Below are 20,026 nucleotides of genomic sequence, written 5' to 3'. Positions count from 1 at the left end.
ACAAATATTAAAGAAACATTATTAATGTATTCATTCACAGAAATGGACAAATGACCCAACATGGAAACTCTTCTGTAGAAATTCATTTTAAGACATCGAGCATTCGGTGAATGAAGTGTGGTGAACTCCAGAAGAGTTTTATTGCGTTGCACTTGCCTGGTGTTTAGCAGCGCCAGAATCAGGTTGGCCTAGCTATACATAAATACTAGAAGCAGTGAATAAAAACTACTTTTTATGGTAAAAAAACAAATATTTTATGTTCCTTAACTGCTAAAGAAAGACATGTTAATATGAATGAGATATAGTTAAGGGTTGTGATTGTGGGCATCACTTTTTGACTTCCTTACAAGATTAAAGCACAATCCACACATAGATTTCTTTGTCTTTCTTCATTCAGTAATTCATATACATACATATATATATATATATATATATATATATATATATATATATAGATAGATAGATAGATGTGTTTTCACATCTTCAGGTTACACTGATATGATTACACACACTGTCCTCATCAGTTATTTATTACAGCACATTTAATCCAACACGGAACAAAAAGATCACAGATCGTATTTGCTGTATGAGTTTCTGCCTTCGCTTCTCATCACAGCAGCTTGTTATCAGGTGCGTCTTGGGGGGCACACGTGGCCAACTCGGCGGCAGTAGCAGATAGCGTTGAAGAAGCGGCAGTAGCAGGTGTCACAGGGATCACAACAGGGAAGTGGGTAGCCCAAACAGGACTGCTGGTGAGGGATGCAGCGACGAGGTGAACGCATGGCCCGACCCTGCAGCTGTAAGGCTGCAGACGTGTCCTGCAAACATAAACGCAGCAAGCAGATGAATTCACTTTGTTGAGGTAAACCTGTTAACAGGGATTCACGAGGTAAAGAGTAAACTGCTGGTATAAATGCTGCACCTCATCATAGGAGCCTGTATCCATCAAAAAATGATCTTCTACAGAGTCCACAGGGAGGAGGGCAGGCTCGTGCATGCGGTCAGGTACTTGGCTTCTTTCTGCAAATCAGAAAACACAGCAGAATGTATTTTGCATTTTTGCTTACCCTAATCACTCCATTGTGTTTAATCTGCTGTATGTGAAAAATCAATTTCAAAATACTTCAAAATAACTGCAGTCAAATGTAAAAGATTGGGCTTACTAGATGTGATGTAACAAAAAAAAAAGGGGGGGGGACAAAACAGAAAACTACATGTTCAGAGGTCTACTTTTTCTATCTAAAAATATTCATGCTTCCACTGTTAAACAGATTAATCCTTCCAAACCTGGTGTGTTGGAGAGACAGTGGTTGGAGCTCTCTGAATGAAGAGATGTTACTGACCGATTTCAGATAGGAAGGAGGTTTCAGTGCGACGTCCAGCGACAGGACCTTCATCGAGCGGTAAGTTTCCATGAACCAGCGAAGAGGCGAGCGGCAGCAGACCGAAGGACCAACAGCAGAGCAGCACAGTGCCAAACATCCTGCTGCTGTCAGACAAAAGAAGAAGAAAAACCTGCACCACAACTCCCACAATCCTCAGTTTCTCCAACAAGAGCCTCTGAAAGGAGGAAACAGACACAGGCTTCAGTTTACCTGAAAGAGGGGGAACGCCAAAACTTCCAAGTCACATTTTTATTCATTCTCTGCATTCAAAAACCTTCTTTACTGAATACAAAGACAACTAACATGTGTGAAATTTTCTACCAAACAAGTTTTGGAGCTTATTGGAGTAAGTTTGATAACAGATATGATCTGATCCCACGTGAAATAAACTAACCTGCTGGTTTGTGAATTTCTCTTTATTTTCAGCACATAAATTTGAGTTTGTCAGTTATAAATTTCAGCACCAAGTGTTACTTTTTCAGATCTAAACCAACAGAGTATTATTCTTATGCATAACAAAATCTGTTGAAATTTCCACACTGAACAGATTGCAAACCTTGGAGGAAAACAAATTAAATATTGTTCCGTAAAATATTAAATTACATCTCCCTTTCTTCCTTAGCAATAACCCATAGCACTTGTTTTAATCACTTTCCTGTATGATGAAAACAAGTCATGCATAAAGCAAGGAGAGATTCTCATTAAGCACATTGTCATTTACATCCACAGTGAAGCTCGTCAGCAGTTAAAAACAAAATCATTCCTGCTGGGTTTCATTAGTGGTGCAAAGGACATTTAGTACTAGGCTGCATAGTTCTACTTTGTTTTATTAAAATAATTTTACACTGCTGAATTTGACTTTTTATTAAACTTATTTTTTAAATTATCAAAAACACAACTGTAATAATACAAAGATAACTGTGGATGTTTATTTCTACAACAAAATTGTATCCTTGGAAAAAATCACTTTTACAGCATAATATTCCTGTTATTATCACTAATACACCAGAAGGCTTAAATAAAACTTCAGTTTTAATCATAAATAAAATCTTATTTACTTCCTACATAAACTGAATCAGAAGAGAACCAGATGGAGATGTGACTCACCTGTTGCTGTGACTCTTCACTGTGACTCTCTGAGAAGATGAGGGGCAATTTAAAGACCCCTGGACAGGAAGAAGGTCACATGACCCGCAGGTTTGGTATGGAATGGCACCCGCTGTGCATGTGCATCATCCCGCGACCTTGCAGAGATACATCAAATGGAGCATGATGGAAGCTCTAAGGCTAATTTAAACTATACGTGAGACTGGATAGCAGGGGGTTGGAGCATCTATTAGTATGGTGATTATGTCGTAAAGGTCACTTCTGTCTATTTTCATCTATATACAACAAAAACAAATGAAGAATATATCAAAAACTCGACAGACAGTTGAGTGTCTAATAGAAAACACTATATTCTTCTTTGTGGAAACTATTAATTTTATCTTTTTCTTTATTTTCTAGCACAAAATCAAAGCAAATATCACCTCTGGGTACTTAGTCTTGCAAGATAGAAAGACCGGCAGAGTGCTGTTTTACAGAGGGAAACCCAGATACTGCCTGGGTAAAGGTAAAAACTACCTTTTAATAAGAAGAAATCTTTAATAAAACCAGTTGTGGGAAATGTGAAAAAGACAAGGAGACAACAGAAAGGCAAAACAAACAAAAAAGCAGAGGCTGGTAAACACAGATAAGAAAGATGAGCCCTGGAGCCAGAGATATCTGCAGCAAGGAAAAGGAAGAGCAAGGTCAGAGAGAACACATGAACGCAGCATCACTGTGTTACTAAAACACAGTAATCCTGCAGCAGCAGATGTGACACTTCAGGTCTGCAGAACCAGTTTTAGATGCGTGTGTTCAGGAAACCTTCTTCTCCCACTTGGAGTAGATTTGTGCTCCACCTCGACTCTGAGAAGACCTTAGGTCCTCAGCATTGGGCAAATGACCCAGTACGGAGCTTCCTGCTCAAACTCTTCCCTGGTGTGAGTTTTTTGGTTCTTTTTTGTCGTTATTTTTTAGATATTTGGTACCTTTGTTTGCAGAATAGCTGACAGAGGAGGATATAAAGGCAGGCTAGGTTCTTGTCCAACCTGAAATGTTTTCACATAGTGGTTTAACTGAATTTGGTCTTCTTTTTTCTTACCAGCCCAGAGTGGTAAATGAACTGATCTAGGAAATAGGACCGATTGATTCGATAAGCCTGCGTGAGTTCAAATAAAAATAAAAAAATTAACTATGTGGATAAAAAAAGTAAATTGTAAATTTATTCAATGTGCCTTTATTTTGTTCTTTAATCAGTAAAAGTAGTCGTGTTCGCCTCTGTGCTGTCAGTTTTGACCTGAGTGCTCATTAGAGCTCAGTACACTCAGTAATAATCCTCTCAGGGTGCTTTAATGGAGAACATTAGATCAGCAGCTTCCTTCATGTTTCTTCTATTATTGTCAATCTGCTGCTTTGGTTAGACTTCCTCCTCCTCGTCCTCTGTCTGCCAACATGCTGCCAATTCTCTGAATAGTGACACACTGTTGACATCATCACCGCACTCAGTACAAATGAGATCAGATGCAGCTGCAGTTGCACATAGCATCTGCGCTCAGAATCAACTGATTACAGCCCATCAGCAGGAAATGGACTTAATAAACATGTTTGTCTTCACATACTTCCTGTTTCAGCCTGAACTCTTACCACAGTCAATGTGTGGGTCCTTTTTCTTTCATGTCACAGTGGATTGTGGGTAATTCCATCTGAAGGTTACCACCATAATCGACCATGTGTGAGACTCAGGTTTTGGTAGCTGCCCTCTGTTATTTGGGAGCATTACACTTTAATTAGATGTTTTACTTTATTAGTGGAATCAACTCTTTTAAATTTGCTACAGAAATTTCAGATTGGACTTCTGCCCTGATGGGTTTGTGTGGTCTATTGTTAGAAATTAAAGGAGTATTTTGAAATTATTTTAGCCACCATTACACGTCAAAAACGCTGCTGTAAAAATGTTGATTAGAAATGGATGAAACACTTACCGTTCCTTTCTTCTCTGCTGCACCTGCATTTTATTTCTTCACACCTGTGATGCAAACAGAGGAGGCGAGGAAGATGCAGGAGGAGACAGAAGCTGAGGTAACAGGGCTTTAATCAAATTAAACATTCGTGCTTCTGACCCCGCCTATTTTAAAGTCGCATCAGTGATATGCGCCGCAGCTGCATCATCTGAAGATATGCTGTGACTGCTGCTTATGCTTATACAGATGTACAAACTCCTCAGCAACTTTTACAGAAGTACGGTGGAGAGTATCCTGACAAACTCCATCATAGTGTGGTACGGGAATAGCACCACTCAGGATAGAAAAAAATCATCTGTTCCCACCACTGCAGGACATTTACAACAGCCAGGGCAGAAAAAGGGCCCACAATATCATTAAGGACTGCACCCATCCACAGCACACACTGTTCACACTCCTACTATCTGCCAGAGGCTACAGGAGTGTGAAAGCAAGGACAACCAGACTAAAAACAGTTTCTCACCACAGTCCACCAGGCTACTGAATCACTGACTAACTGTTGAACTGTGATTATCTGCAACAATGACCTCAATAATTTGACCTATAAACGTGCAATTTTGAACATTTATATACAATATAATACAACTACATACAATATAAACAATTTTTATATTTGCATAATCTGATTATGTTAACACTGTGACAGTGTTGCATAACTACTTGCACTTCAAAATAAGTGCAATTAATAAAGCGAGTGTACATAGCACTCGCTTTATTCTATTATTTTCTATGCTTAGAATTTTTTTGTTATGTTTTTTTTACTTAGTTGTTTATTTAGTTGTGTTAAAGGGAACTCGCAAAGTAAGAATTTCATTGCAGCGTAACATTTGTGTTTTGCGGTGTATATGACAATAAACTTCTTGAATCTTTACAGGTCAATGACATGTATCCATGTATAGAAGTGACTGTAATTCCTAAACATTTAATGAAATAGATTCTTGAATTAAAACTCAACTTCAATCATGTCTTGGTTTATTTAAAATTTGCTGTGGCAAAACAGAAGCCAAATTCAGTTTTATTTATATAGCGCCAAATCACAACAAAAGTTGCCTCAAGGCATTTTAGATTCTAAGACCCTACAATAATACAGAGAAAACACCAACAATCAGATGACCTGCTATGAGCAAGCGCTTTGGCGACAGTGGGAAAAAACTCCCTTTTAACAGGAAGAAACCTCTGGCAAAACCAGACTCAGGGAGGCTGGGGGTGAGGGGAAGGAGACGGGACAAAAAACACACTGTGGAAAAGAGCCGGAGATGAATAATAACCAATGATTAAATGCAGAGAGGTGTATAAACCCATATAGAGTGAAGAAGAAACACTCAGTGCATCATGGGAATCCAGTAGCAGTCTACACCTATTGCAGTAAAACTAAGTAAGGACTCAGGGTCACCGGATCCAACCCTAACTATATCAAAAAAAGAAGATTCACAAGACAAATTACAAGAACTATGTAATTGTACAAAAACGTATGGACCTCCGTGTATTTGCAGAGTTCTCCTTTTGCTGTGGGTCCTATTTTCCACCAGTGTTTCACGTATCATCTAGCAGGTGTTTCATGTTAAGGTGCAGGCAAAAATTACACTGACAACTGATGACAATTTTATTTTTATAGCACATTTCATTACATATACACTCAATGTGCTTAACACAGAAAATGGAGAACCTGTGCAGGTTTACAATACGGGGAAAACACAGAGCAGGACAAATCAACACCTACTGAGTGTAGCCTGTGTGAATAAAAAGGCTTTGCGTGTGTTAATAAAGTGCTTCACAACTGTGAACAGATGTAGAAAATAAACAACATCTGGCAAGTTTAAGCAACTAAGGCTGAAAAAACTGCAGACAGCTCAAAGTGCGCGGTTCCAAAGATAACATTTTAATGCTTCAATTGAAAAGACTACCAGTAAGAATGCAGCATACCTTGATTGACATATGACCTGGTGGCAAATACGCTAAAGGGTTACCTAGGCAACCAGAGCCATGGATGTCTACTAGTGTCCAACTGTCAGCAACAAACTGATGTGTGAAGAGCAAATTGCTTGCTGTGGTGCAGCCTAAATCCAGCCACATCATAGACTGTATATAAAGGATAGACACAGCTTCAGCTTCAGCCTGCATTCTTTCCAATGGCCAGCAGAGGGTGGCTTCAAAAAGAAGTCAAACTGTAAAGAAGATATGATCCAGTCACGCTTGATTTGTGACTTCACTAAACACTTTTCTGATGAAATGATAGTCTCAGTTGCTACTTTTGCGCACTTACTGAACGTAATCTGATGCTTACTTTGTAAATTAGAATAGAATAATGGTGTTTAAAAAGTAATAAGGTGAAGCACATTATGCCACTAATGCACAAGTTGCTACATATATTTTATGGGCATGTGGTGTCCCGTTTCAAAATCCCAACAGGGTAACCGTGAAAATGCTCAGCCCGAGATTTCACTTTAACTTGATCACGTCCAACTTTTATATACAGTCTATGCACCAAAAGCATTTTAGAAATAACCTTCCAGATGACGCATTCAAATCAACTTTAGCATCGCAGGCAGGAGGAAAAGGAAAAGGCAGAAATAATAGAAAAAGGGGGGAAAGGAGAAAAATAAGGCTTGAAGTCACAGCTCTGCCAGGCGGGAGAGCTGCTGCTGAGGAAGGGCTGAGCTGTTTTCTGTTTTGTCTGATTAGTTCAATTCACTTTTGACCTCATAGTATCCATCTCCCTCTATCATCAAGGCACAGCGTACTTCACTGGGTTATTTTTGGGCTATTAATCTATACATATTTGCAAATCACTCATTTAAAAAAATCAAAAATATTATTGTTTTTATTGCAACATAATTAGGGGGATATTCATAGTTTCTTTTAAACATCAGTCTGAGTCCCAGAGCCTGAACCTGTTAACTGTTTATTCTGCAGATGCACTTAAGTTTCATTTTATTGTTTGTGGTTTGGACACTTTCGGTTCACTGCTATCAGAAAATCAGTGATCCGTATCATCGTTATCTCACATTTCTATATGATATGATAGAATTGGTGGAAAGGCTTCTCTCCACCGATCTTATCAACTGTGCAGCGCTGTGCACAATGACAGCAGTGGCTCTGTGCTGCTAACACACTGTTGGGGTGCCTTGCTTTAAAAATATTATTCTTGTTCAAGAAAGTTTTTTATGAGCATTGCATTACTACAGTCACTGTAATTGGAGACCCGAGTGCTGATATTACACACAGTGCGTCCTCGGAGACTTGAAACACAAAGAATCTTTTCTTTCACAAACCAGGTCGAGGAGAAATCACACACACCCCTCCAGCTCTGACTCACTCTCACCTGACTGATTGATCGATCGATGCTCTCCTTCTCACACACGCACTGGTTTCACACGCAGACGGAGCTAATCGACCAGGCAGAGCAGTCGAGCTCGGAAGCTTTCAGACTTGAATATCTGTCATCAGCTGAGCCGGAAATCAGGGGAAAGCTGACGGTGACCCTGTATTTGGGTCCATCCCGGAGCTTTCGGTCATGGTTTTCGAGTCTCTGGTCAGCGACCTGCTCAATAGGTTCATCGGAGACTACGTGGAGAATCTCGACAAGTCTCAGCTCAAGATCGGGATCTGGGGAGGTGGGTTCTGCAGCTAGCTAGGAACTGTCTCTATTGTACACGCATCCGAGCCAGACTCCGTTCGGAAATTTCTAAATTTAGAGCTCGAGTCTTTTTTGCACAACTTGACAAGCATAATTAAAGTGTCTGAATACATAATGCAGAGCGATAGAGTTTATTGATAATATCGGCATCAATTTAAACTGTAATTTAGTATGTGTTCTGGTGAAATTTTAACTTTCGTTAAAGCTTCGTCTGGTGTTTGGGCTACACCTCCACTTAAAATACAGCGAAGTAGAAGGGGAAGCTACTGCGTGCTGTGGTTGAATATTAATTTTTTGCTGACTGGGGATGCTTTAAGTTGGTTAAATGTTCGCCGAACTAAAGAGTGACTCACAGCGAGCGAAATAAACACGGACATTTGAGTGTTTTCGCGTCCTGCTCTCACAGCGACTCGTTGTTATTGAATTACCGGATATTCCAACGAGGTCAGGCGCTGGAGGGGGAATGAACTTCGCAGCCCACGTTCGGGTCCAGTAACTGCGGGCAGACGGACCCTCAGCCCGCTGCACATGTCCTGGTGTTTGGGCCTCATTACCAGATCAGTCAGCGTGAAGTGGCGCTGAAGTTAATGTGACACACAGAAGGTGCATTCAGTTAATTCAGTTAACCTGCAGCTTATCAGACACACACACGGCAGCACCTCTGCGGTTAAGCCATTATCATCAGCATGGTTATTTTTGTCACTGCTACACAGACTGATTAAATGCTTTCACTTAAACATATTAAAATGATGTTACAGCAGAGCCACGGCTGGAAATTTAATTGAAAAGTCTTTCATGAGGAAGTTAACTGGGACTAAACTTTTACTGTCTGTTACTTGTGCAATATAACAAGCAAACCTCCTCAAGTTAGTTTGCCTGTGTGTACATGTTCAAACCAGTTTCAGTAAAAGCTCCAGGACATTACATGTCAGTAATATGTGAACATGGCAGAAGTGTAACATGTGGGCATTGTGCTGCCGCCTGTCTGGCTACATTCCTGTTTCCTAATGTTTCCTCATATCTGTAAACATGCTTTTGGCACACATGAGAAGGAGGCTTCTCTCCACTAATCAAATACTGGCTTAGCTGCTTATGGAAAATCACCTGAAGGATTTCATATCCAGGTGGATCCTGGGCAGGTTTATCGATAGAAGTGCTGTAGCAAAATCAGGCTGATACACCCGAGTATTTGTATCAGAATGAGTTTAAAGTATTACCTCATTTTTGCCAAATGAAGCATTTAAAGGGATACATGTGAAACATATGATTTTTTTTGTAAACACACAATCAGATATGCTGACTCTTGATTCTTCTTCTGATTTCTTACAGGAAATGTTGTCCTTGAGAACCTGAGGGTTAAAGAAAATGCTCTGGTAAGTCCCAAACCTCACACGCTGACACATGCAGCCTGTGGTTTAGTGTGATGATTTTATATCAGAGTGGTCTGAGCTTTTAATTTAATGGAGTCTGTTTTTGGCCTTTGTACTCTGCTTGGTTGTCACATGGTGTTGTGATGGTGTGATAACTGTGGCCTCCTCATGGTTACAGGAGATTTCTAGCTTGTTAAATCATATGTGTTGTAAACACAGGCTAACCACATGATCTTTAGGCTGCAAAATTCTCACTTCCCGTTTGCTCTGAGATGCTTTAGTAGTTTGGAGTGTGTTTTGAGTTAGAATACTCAAAACGGCAGAGTTTAAGCCTGGACGCCTGGCTCGTCATCCCTTTCCACAGGCCATGGTGCTAATAGTGTGTGCATTTGTGTTTCAGAGTGAGTTTGATGTTCCCTTCAAAGTGAAGGCCGGACAGATCGGTGAGTTCTGATGATGGTTATTCACCTCATGTCACCTTTTTTTGAAGCTCTTTGTGTGCTTCATTGCTTCACATCACAAGTCAGCCATCCCCATAGACCAAATATGTATCTAAGTATGTTACCCCCCCCCCCCCCCCCACACACACACACACACACACCCACACACACCCACACCCACACACACCCACACACACACCCTCAAAACCTCAACATTAGCGTTTTGACACTGCAATGCTTTTTCTTTTTTTCTTTTTTTGTAGGAGCCTCAAGTGATCATATGTAAACAAAATGGTAGGGTGGTAAATTGTTAGTTAATGCTACCAAACCTGTTTAGCAAGCTGCTGAAGGTTTTAGAGAGCAATTGAAAATCTAAGCTTACTCAGCTCCTTCCTGTTTAATCTGATGATGATCAGCTGAAAGTGATATCCCTACGTGCACGAGTGCAGATAGCCAGCATAAACACAAACACACCAAAAGCTGGACTAATCACCAGCATCTAGAAGACTTCTGTAAGGGTTGGGATGAACATTTTCCTTTTGATAATCAGAAAGAATCTGTGTTTGTGTTACAGGGAAGCTGACTTTGAAAATCCCCTGGAAGAACCTCTACAATGATGCTGTGGTTGCCACATTGGAGGGTCTTTACCTTCTGGTTGTCCCTGGAGCCAGTAAGTTATGCTGAATTTGCAGATAAGCATCTTTCCAGGCAAGTGTCACATGAGGTAGAAGAAGAAATAGGAAGTTGAACTCAGAAGGTGCACGATACATTTCTTTTTGAGCTGGTAATCAGTTGTATACAGCTTATGATAACTCCTACACAGACACACACACACACACACACACACAGGAAAGAGATGTAAGATTAAATTTTTATTTCTGATCTCTTTGCACAGATGTTGTGGCTGAATGTTTTTCATCTTCACAAAAGTGACGATGAAAAACATTCACTGAAAAAGCATTTCAGGCTTTTCAACAGATGGCGTCATGGAGGCGTGGCTTGTACTTGTTTGTTGCTTTTGATAAAGGAGTGTTTTCTCAGCTTTTATGTGTGTGTTCCAGCTGAATCTCAGCTGAAAAGGAGTCCGTATAACGGTAAGCTACCAGTTCAGAGGTGGAGGTTCGGGTTTAGGTCCGATCCGTTCTCTGGGCTTCCTGTCAGGGCTGCACGATGTCAAAAAACAAATAAGTGTGTGATAACAGCGTTTTAACTTGTAATCTGTTTTTAAATTCCTTCAAAGTAAAAGCCTTTATGCTGTTGGATTAGTGGAGCGCTTTTACTGTGGAACTGCTACAGCTTTGATGATGTGTTGAGTTTGGATTTAAGGTGTGTGGAAAAACCTTTCAGGTAAAATCAAAAAACAGCAATTACCAGTAAACTTATCGTGCAGCTCTGATTAACAGTCTCGGTGGTTTCGTGTAGAGGTATCTGGTTTCCAATCTGGGGTTCTTCCTTAATCTTGATGTAGGGATTTCTGAAAACTAATCCTGGGATGTTTCAAAGGGATATACGGGGATCTGGAACAGGTTTGTGTCCAGAATTTGATTCTTTAGAACCGTGTTGAGAGCTGTGGTGGTAGTTGGGTGGAGCCTTTTGAACAACCAGTCAAGGAGAGCTCGATGAAAATGAAAAGCTTAAAAACTTAGAGCTGTATCAGCGTTCTATTCAGCAGAGTCAAACTGTGGATCCATGTCACCCGGACCTGATTTCCTGTGTAAGCCTACAGATTAGAAGCTCGATTCGATGAGAAAGGAACTCATCTCATTACAACCTGGTCCTTGTATCCAAAACTTGGAACCTGCAGTGGCTTGTAAAACAGACTTCTGTTCAGTCCTCTGGGCCTGCATCCACAGTAGTTCTGGTTCTGCTATGTTTGTATGAAACTGTCCTGGAAGAGAAAATTGGTTTAAAGAAGATAAACTGTTTTCAAATACTATTCAATTAAATTTACTTTCATTTATACAGCTCCAAATCACAACAGCTGTCGCCTCAAGGCATTTTATATGTAAGGTCGACCCTACAATAATACATACAGATAAAAACCCAACAATCATATGGCCCCCTATGAGTAAGCAGTTTTGGCGACAGTGGGAAGAAAAACTCCCTTTTAACAGGAAGAAACCTCTTGCAGAACCAGGCTCAGGGAGGGGCGGGACCATCTGCTGCAACTGGTTGGGGTGAGAGAAGGAAGACATATTACTAGTGTAATATGGTTTGCTTTTGTTCTTTTCTATAAGTGGCTCTTACTTAAAGACTGATTGTAACAGTTTTCTCATGTGATCCTGTTTTGACCTCAAGTAACCCAAAGGAGCAGTTTTGCTGTCAGTCTGTATCTCTGTGCACAAGAAAAACAGAACCAGAGATGATATGCAAAGACAATGTTTGCACAACAAAGCGAGATACACAGCAGCATGCCAGTAAATGCTTTATAAAGATGACAACACCTTGAACACATTTGTAAGATACACAGTAACTCCTGAGTTGCTGAATGTAAACTGAAATTTAGTTTGTTTATGGTGAAACTCCACAGGGAGCTCTAACTACACGGAGAGGTCCCGTGAGGGACGGCAGAGACAAACTGACTCTTTATCCAGTAGGAGGAGACAGTTTGGCTCTCGGAGCAGGCACCAGGTCGATGCTGGTGGAGGTTAAAACTAACTCTGGCTTTGTTTTGGTTGTTTTTCGCAGCGTTAAAGTATGATGCAGCGAAGGAGGAGCGTTACCAGCAGGAGGCCAAGCAGAGGGAACTGCAACGCATCGAGGATGCGCTGCAGATGGCTGCACGCAGGGGTGAGTCAGTCTGACCTCAGTGACACCTGTGGATTTTTCTGTTTCCTGCTTTATTTGCCGTCTTTTCTCTGCTAAATTTTCCTGTGGTTTTAACTTTCGCTACCTCCAGTTCACATTTTTCCCACCACACAAACAGGCACAGTTTTAGTTCCTCCACTTGGTGTTTCTGCGAAGAAACCAGAGTCTCAGTTTAGTCCTAGATATTTTTTCAGGGGATTTTTAAAAAAAAAAATTGTAGCACTGAACTCAGATTTTTTTTTTTGCAGGATTGCAAACTAAGCAGCTTAAGCTACCAAATAAATCTCATCCCGTATGTGCAGATTCTACCCAGATGTGTGTGTTAAGTGTCAGAGCTTCACCATTAGGTTTCCACTGTGAGGTTTCAGGTCAGAAGTGTCCAAACCAGACCGCCGCAGTGTGTGAATCAGGTCTTGCACAGGTGAATGGATGAATGTATTAACATTGTGTGTGTCCTGTTCACGCTGCGTTGGCTGTCAGCGTCTCAAACCGGAGATCTGCTGTTCAGTCTGGAGAGTGTGGTTTACAAGGAGCCAGTCAAGGGTAAAGCGCACACTGCGGCACACACAATGAAACATAAAAGTTAACACACACACACACACAGACACACAGGTGTGTAGGTGCATGCTGACATCAGAAGGTAAGGCTGCATTTCAGAGCTCTTCAGTCCAATAAAAGTCCATAAAAAAAAAAAAGCTTCAGATGTTCAGGGACAATTTGCATCATTGTTTGTTTGGTTTTTTTGGCCATATTGGTCCATTAATTAGCCGTTTGCCTTTAGTTAATAAACACACATTATCTCAGAGCTCACTCTGATTATGTCAAGAAATGTAAGAGGTGCTAGTTGGCACCTCTGCCATGCGAACATCTCCGCCTGTCCTCTCGGGCTCGCACATGTTCAGCAGTTTGGTTTTAGTGTTGAATGTGTGAGCTCTTCTGCTGCTGCTTCCTGCAGTCTGTGTGCTTTCGGGCTTTTCTCACACTAACTGCCGTCTCTTTCTTTAACGCTGCCAAAGTCCCAAAAGGACGTAAAAAACACAAAAAGCACAAAAAAGCCTTGAAGAAGCTGAAACGACATGACCACAAAGAAGGTGAGTTTCACATTTTCACTGAGTTTGTTCTTAAAAACAGACGTGTGGTCCTTTTGTTTGGATCAACCATTCAGAATCATCTTACTCAGCTGGGAGATTCTGTTGTTCTGGAAAAATTGTCTCATAAGTTGTAACAGAGCGTGATTATCCTTTAACTGATGCAGAATTTTATCATTCAAGGACCCGGCAGCATTTTTATAAAGTGGTTGATGTAGAGTATCGGGCTTATGAGAGACACCAGTGTTCATGTCAGGTTAATAATACACATATAAGATCTTAAATAATACAGTGCCAATACAGAATTACCTTCCAGTTTAAATAAGGTTTCTGAAGCCACTTCTCTTACACACCGGGAGTCTCTCTTCTGACAGGAGTTAGGCAGACTGCCGTGCAGCGTTCCCTTTTTAGGCTGTTAGGTTGTTAAGTGATGAGCTGGACATGAATAGAGCGCACTGTGGAGGACCTAATTCCTAATTTGTGAATACTTGACTCTTCCTGTGACTTCTCTGCTCCTTCTGTCTCTCTGTTCTTTGAGCTTTTGCTAGCTGCTCTGTTAAACTGCACTGCTGTCCCCTCTACCTTACCTCACAGGTGTGTCTGAGTCACTACAGTCCTGTTTTTAAGCTGAATGAACTCACTACTGCAAACAGTTCTTCATACTGGTTCAGTCAAATCATTTATTTTTGTTTAGACATTTTTCCTGTAAGACCCCAATCACACATGCCTAGAGACCCACCCGGAAACCACTGGTTGCTAGGAGAAAATGTGTAATGCCAGCCACATAGTGAGTGAAAAACCTCAGCTTTGTAGTGGCGCCATGAGGTCACCAACAGCTCGCTGGCCTGTGTGACAGGGACATCAGGGACTGTCTCTTTGCAGTCTAGTCCATTTGGATATTTTGAAGTTTATGCAGTGTGTTTTCAGATTTAAATTCTGGTAAAGGTGTTCAGTGTTATTTAATATGCCAGGTGGTACTACCACCCTGCAACCACCTGGTCACTATGATCAACACAAATCCTGTTGGTCCTCAAAATATTACACTAAACAAACTGAAACAATAGATTTGACCAATACCACTTTTATAAATATTCTAGAAAGATTGCAGTTTTACTGTTAATTATTTTGTCCATTTCTATATGGTAGTGAAAATTTGATCTGTGAAGAGGTGTAGGTCAGTGTGAAATCACAAGACAGGTAGCATCAGTTCAAGCTGATTTGATATTTCAGGATTACAGATCTCTGTTACATATTGGTTTCTTGGGCCTGCCTTTTAAAGCTCAGAATCTTTTTATGAATGAACAGAAACACACCATCTGTATCCAGCATGGAGTAAAAATTGTATGAATCCAAGTAAGTAAGTAAGACTCGCTCTTTATACTGTTTATTGTTTCAGACAAACCCAAGGATGAAAAGAAAGACACGTTTGCGGAGAAATTGGCCACTCAGGTGATTAAAAACCTGCAGGTGAACATCAGCAGCATCCACTTGCGCTACGAAGATGATGTAAGTACTGATCCAGGTTCAGATCCGGGTAATGGTATTCGTTAAGGTGAGTCAGCTCATGTCTGCTCTGTTTTGTTTTAGCTGTCGGATCCACAGCGCCCCCTGTCTATGGGAGTGACGCTGTCAGAGCTCAGCCTTAAGGTAACACATACGCGCACACACTTCCAGCTACCTGTGCAGTTGCTGTTGGTACATCTCTGTGTTTTCTTTGTTTTTTTTTTTTTTGTTTTTTTTAGACCACTGATGCGACCTGGAAAGAGTGCATCCTGAATGAGGCAGCAAAGATCATCTATAAGGTGACAGATGCTCTGCTTGCCCTCTAATTCTGTGTTCCTTGTTATCTGGTGTTTGTAAGCTTAAAGCTTAAATTGCACGTCACAGGTGTGAAGGATGCAGAATAGCTCATCGGTCATGTGATGTGGATCGATCCATGATTTTGATTGCTGCTGTTTACATGTTTACCGCAGCTCGGCAGTCTGAAGTCTCTCTGCGCCTACTGGAACGTCAACAGTCCGATCTTTTACAAAGGATCGTGGGAGGACATCGTGGTGAGTTGGGAACAGAGTCAACTGATTTGAGCTGATTCTTAATTAACAATAAAAAATATAACAAGAATAAAAAGTAAAAATAAAACTAATGATAAGTTAAAAGAGAGAAACTGATACAAACATCCTGGAATCAAAACGCGTGTCATTCCACCCGACCACTTCAGGATTTTAGATTGTTGATTTTTTTTTTAAATTTAATAAGCCTTTACCTTCATTTCTATTATGAATATTTTCAGGCTTATCAGACTGCAGAGTACATTCTTATTCTAAGACATGTAAATGTTAACTACAGCTATAAGCTGTTGCTCAGTCATAAACCTTTACCTCATTATTTGCTCAAATTAAATTAATCTTCATCATTTCATGGAGTCATCCAGTGATCCCTATGTTGGTTACAGCCATAAAAGGAGACGCTGTAAGTTGCATTAATTTTAACAGTTTGCAAGATGAGACCCACAAATGTACGTAACTGTCAGCCGAGTGACCCTAATTCTGTTGTCAAAGGAAACATTCACACTCATCGTCTGTCTCCTCCTCTCGTGCAGGGCCAGCTAAAATCTGGGATTTGCACTAAAGACCAGGAGCTTCCTCACTATCAGTACAGTGAGTTCAACACTTCTTTTAAAAGGAGGAACAGCATTCACATAGTTCAGCCTCCCTGTTGTGTTGCATTTCTGTATTTACCGTCTTACACTCAGTGAAATCCACACAAATTTCACCCATAAATATTTTTCTCCCTGAAGTTTTCAAACCAATCTTCGCTTCGGCTAAAATATGCATCAACCCGAGCGCTGATCTGGAGCTGAAGAGTCCGAAGGCAGATCTTCAGCTGGAGGTCCAGAGCATTGCCATCGAGATGACCAAACCACAGGTAATATGAGACCAAGATGGAAGGCGTAGACAGGTGAGACGGTTCTCTAAACATTCCCCTCGGATTCCTGTACAGTACCTCACCATGGTGGAGCTGCTGGAGTCCATTGACTGCATGGTGAAGAACGCCCCCTACAGGAAGTTCAGGCCGGACGTCCCAGTCAAAGGAAATGTCAAACTCTGGTCTGTTTTGCAAAGTTTACAATTCGGAGATGATCAGTGAACAAAATCGACTCAGAAACTCACAAATATTTGTTTCCTCTGCCTCTCTCAGGTGGAAGTACGGCGTCAACAGCGTTATGGAGGTCCACATCCACCCTCTTTCACACATGTGGTCCTGGTCTAACATTAAACGTCATCGGGAGAACCTGAAGGCTTACAAGAACGCCTACAAGACCAAACTGCTGAGCCAAGGCAAAGTGAGCCAGGAAACTGAGCAACAAGTCCAGGTAAAAGTGTCTCTGTACAGCAGCGCCAAGCTTAAACAGAGCACACACCCAGCAGAAACCACAGTCGCTCACATGTAGCTGTGGTGGTGAGTAAATTCCTGTCAGAGCTAACAGTATCAAGTGGAAGTTTTATCTCCACCAATTAAACAAAGCACTCTGTAATCTTCCACCACTCTGCTGAAGATGACGTAACTTAAGATCACTTTAAAATTAACAAAAATTCCAGTCATGTGTGTGATTTCTCCTTTTGTGCCTTAGTTACTGAATGTAACTAATGACTCCTAATTATGATTATTTTGGCTGCCAATAAGAAGCTGAACTTTGCTCACACCTACTCCTGCTGCTGTTTCCCTGCTGTTTGCTCCTCTAGGATCTCGAGAAAGTTCTGGATGTGTTCAACATCACTCTGGGCCGACAACAGGCACACATGGAGGTAAACACAATGACTGAAATTAGACCAGAGGAGAGTTCAAGCTAGCTATACGCCGTATGCTCGTCTTCCCCCTGCAGGTGATCAGATCAGGACAGAAGGTGGCGGCGAAGAAGGCGGCGGGGGGACAAAAGCAGGGAGGAGGTTTCTTCAGCAGCATATTTGGGAGGAAGGCTAAAAAGGAGGAGCAGGCGCCAGAGGAGAGCAAAGAGCCGGAGAGTAAGTGATATTCAGATTCACCTTAAAAACCTCGCTCCGTCCAAACTGGCGGCTGAAAGCGTGTCTGCCATTGTTCAGGTTCAGGACTCGACGAAATCATGACCGCAGAGGAGAAGGAAAAGCTGTACACAGCCATCGGGTACAGTGGCAGCTCTCACAATCTGGCTTTACCCAAACAGGTAAACACACCTGCAATCTGCATGCTTGTGGGCTTTGTAGATGATAAGTTCAAGTTTCCCATTGTTGCCTTTAGCACCCTTATCAGAGCAAACTATATCCAAGTAAACACTCAGTTTTAATTATCCTGTTGTAAAAATCTGATACTTGGATTAAACGCTCTGGTAAACGCTACAGGTCCATCAGGTCAAAGACGAACAGACTCAACAGAAGTTTTTACCCACAGGCTGTCAAACATGCCCTACCTCCTCCCTGATTGGAGGATAACTGCACTGTCAACACTCATGGACATTACACCTTATTTATAAATCGTATTTCTGTTTATACTTCAATGCAACCAACACCCCTACCTCTTTATACTGTATTTATTATAACATTATTCAGTATAGTTCCAACAGCACCCCCCACTCAATGTGCAATATCATTCCCCCCACATACACACACACACACACACACTCAGTGTGCAATATCACTGATCACACTGCACCTCTCAATGCACCTGCTAGTCAGATGGTATGTATGTGTATGTATATAGATGTAAGCGTGTATGTGGAAATATGTGTGTGTAGGTATGTACGGATGAATATATGTGTATATATACATATATGTATGTATGTGCGTGTATGTTTGCAGGTGTATGTATAACTTGTTCATATCTTTGTTGTGTAAATGTAAATTTGTCTGTTATTGTGTAAATACTTACGCTATTGTGTACTCCACACACATGGAGAGATGCCAAACTGCCTTTGACTGTTCTTGTAACAGTGACAATAAAAAGCTATTCTATTCTATTCTATTAACCGTGTGAGGTGTCTATGCAAAGAAGCATTTTTACTTTTAAATATTCTACATCCTTCTACAATCATGCTACAGCCAGCTGCAGCGTCCTCACTCAGCGGCTGACTAATTCTAGATATTTTGTTTGTTTTTCATCATTTACACACCCACAAATGTCAAATGAAGCGCAGATTTAAAAATACCCGACTTAAGCAGGACCCAGACTTGAGGGAAACGCTGAGCTGGCGTGAACTTGTCTGTTTCAGTATGTAGCTGTGATCGTCAATTTCCAGCTACTGAGGACTTCAGTCACGGTCAGAGAGGAACCCAATGTACCAGAAATCCTCAAGGTCCAGATGATCGACCTCAAGACAAAAATCTCTCAGAGGCCCGGAGCTCAGGCCATCAGGTCAGGGGTTTTTATTTTACATGCATGAAATAAATCAACCTGCTGAAATACTCTAGTGCTACTTTTGGTGGAAGGTGCTGTCTGTTTAAATGGCTCGGGGTGTCCACATATCCAAGTTAGTTTGACTCGTATTTGTATTGACCCTGCTCTGCTGCAGGGTGGAGACAACCTTGCAGCACTGGTATGTTACTGGTTTGCAGCAGCAGGGGGCGACACCCTCACTCATCGCCTCTATGGGCGACTCGTCCTCGTCTCTGCTCAGCGTTTTGTTCGAATTGAACCCCGAGGAAAGCACTGGAGACCAGCTGCTCAGAGTCGAGTCTCAGCCTGTGGAGATCATCTATGATGCGGTAATCGTTATGATCACGTTTGCCTTAAACCACCTTTCACAGTAAATGAAAGCTGCTTCTCTTTCATATGTTACGTTCATTTAGTTACTATTAGTCTTTCTGGTGTCTGTGTCTTCTTCTTTTTTTAACCCATTAAAGTGTCTCTGGGAAGTCAAAGATGGTTGTTTCTTATGACTCCTGTCTCTCTCTCTCTGTGTTTTTATCCTTCAGCTGACAGTCAACAGTATCGTCGACTTCTTTAAGACGGAGAAGGGTGTGGATCTGGAGGTCCTGACCACGGCCACACTCTCCAAACTGGAGGAGATCAAAGAGAAAACTGCCACAGGTCAGTAACTATTTTCTGTTCAAACCAGCAGTTACGGTGGAGGAGGTGAAGAGGTTCAGTAAGGTGGCCGTTGTCCTCACGGCTGAACATGTTCTGTAGTCCTATGATGATCCAGTCCACATATGTGGACATCA

General features: G+C 41.3%; 2 protein-coding genes across 9 annotated transcripts in view; one reads left to right on the top strand and one right to left on the bottom strand.

Moving 5' to 3' along the window:
- Positions 1 to 626: 626 nt before the first annotated feature.
- Positions 627 to 1,503, bottom strand: agrp (agouti related neuropeptide). The gene is made up of 3 exons (XM_063468877.1): positions 1,344 to 1,503; positions 923 to 1,020; positions 627 to 818 (listed from the first exon to the last, which is right to left on the bottom strand). The coding sequence occupies exons 1-3, from the start codon at positions 1,480 to 1,482 to the stop codon at positions 627 to 629; spliced, it is 429 nt and encodes a 142-aa protein (XP_063324947.1). The 5' UTR covers positions 1,483 to 1,503.
- Positions 1,504 to 7,853: 6,350 nt separating this feature from the next.
- The window catches only part of vps13c (vacuolar protein sorting 13 homolog C), a 51,208-nt gene continuing 39,035 nt past the window's right edge, over positions 7,854 to 20,026 (top strand). For 2 of the 8 annotated variants that reach the window (XR_010094417.1, XM_063480374.1), the window contains exons 1-21: positions 7,854 to 8,103; positions 9,456 to 9,499; positions 9,897 to 9,939; positions 10,511 to 10,606; positions 12,625 to 12,726; positions 13,225 to 13,287; positions 13,761 to 13,835; positions 15,229 to 15,338; positions 15,420 to 15,479; positions 15,575 to 15,634; positions 15,806 to 15,886; positions 16,432 to 16,489; positions 16,630 to 16,757; positions 16,833 to 16,939; positions 17,031 to 17,205; positions 17,576 to 17,638; positions 17,716 to 17,854; positions 17,933 to 18,033; positions 19,075 to 19,217; positions 19,375 to 19,567; positions 19,778 to 19,892. Coding sequence is in view for 7 of the 8 variants with exons in the window: in XM_063480374.1 (XP_063336444.1) it covers positions 8,004 to 8,103; positions 9,456 to 9,499; positions 9,897 to 9,939; positions 10,511 to 10,606; positions 12,625 to 12,726; positions 13,225 to 13,287; positions 13,761 to 13,835; positions 15,229 to 15,338; positions 15,420 to 15,479; positions 15,575 to 15,634; positions 15,806 to 15,886; positions 16,432 to 16,489; positions 16,630 to 16,757; positions 16,833 to 16,939; positions 17,031 to 17,205; positions 17,576 to 17,638; positions 17,716 to 17,854; positions 17,933 to 18,033; positions 19,075 to 19,217; positions 19,375 to 19,567; positions 19,778 to 19,892 (2,056 nt within the window). In the remaining variant the exon portion in view is untranslated. The remainder of the gene's footprint in view (positions 8,104 to 9,455; positions 9,500 to 9,896; positions 9,940 to 10,510; positions 10,607 to 12,624; positions 12,727 to 13,224; positions 13,288 to 13,760; positions 13,836 to 15,228; positions 15,339 to 15,419; positions 15,480 to 15,574; positions 15,635 to 15,805; positions 15,887 to 16,431; positions 16,490 to 16,629; positions 16,758 to 16,832; positions 16,940 to 17,030; positions 17,206 to 17,575; positions 17,639 to 17,715; positions 17,855 to 17,932; positions 18,034 to 19,074; positions 19,218 to 19,374; positions 19,568 to 19,777; positions 19,893 to 20,026) is intronic. The other 6 variants (XM_063480389.1, XM_063480381.1, XM_063480396.1 and 3 more) reach the window with 5 other exon arrangements.

The sequence above is a fragment of the Pelmatolapia mariae genome, linkage group LG1 (genome assembly GCF_036321145.2).
Source record: "Pelmatolapia mariae isolate MD_Pm_ZW linkage group LG1, Pm_UMD_F_2, whole genome shotgun sequence".
NCBI classification, from domain to species: domain Eukaryota; kingdom Metazoa; phylum Chordata; class Actinopteri; order Cichliformes; family Cichlidae; genus Pelmatolapia; species Pelmatolapia mariae.
This window is presented reverse-complemented; position numbering and strand designations above follow the sequence as displayed.

Excerpts from the sequence above, each read along its gene's own strand:
- agrp (XM_063468877.1), bottom strand. The coding sequence starts at position 1,482 with ATGTTTGGCACTGTGCTGCTCTGCTGTTGGTCCTTCGGTCTGCTGCCG. Across the intron at positions 1,021-1,343 it reads CTCCTTCCTATCTGAAATCG|AAAGAAGCCAAGTACCTGAC; the intron begins GTCAGTAACATC and ends TCTGATTTGCAG. Across the intron at positions 819-922 it reads ATACAGGCTCCTATGATGAG|GACACGTCTGCAGCCTTACA; the intron begins GTGCAGCATTTA and ends TTATGTTTGCAG.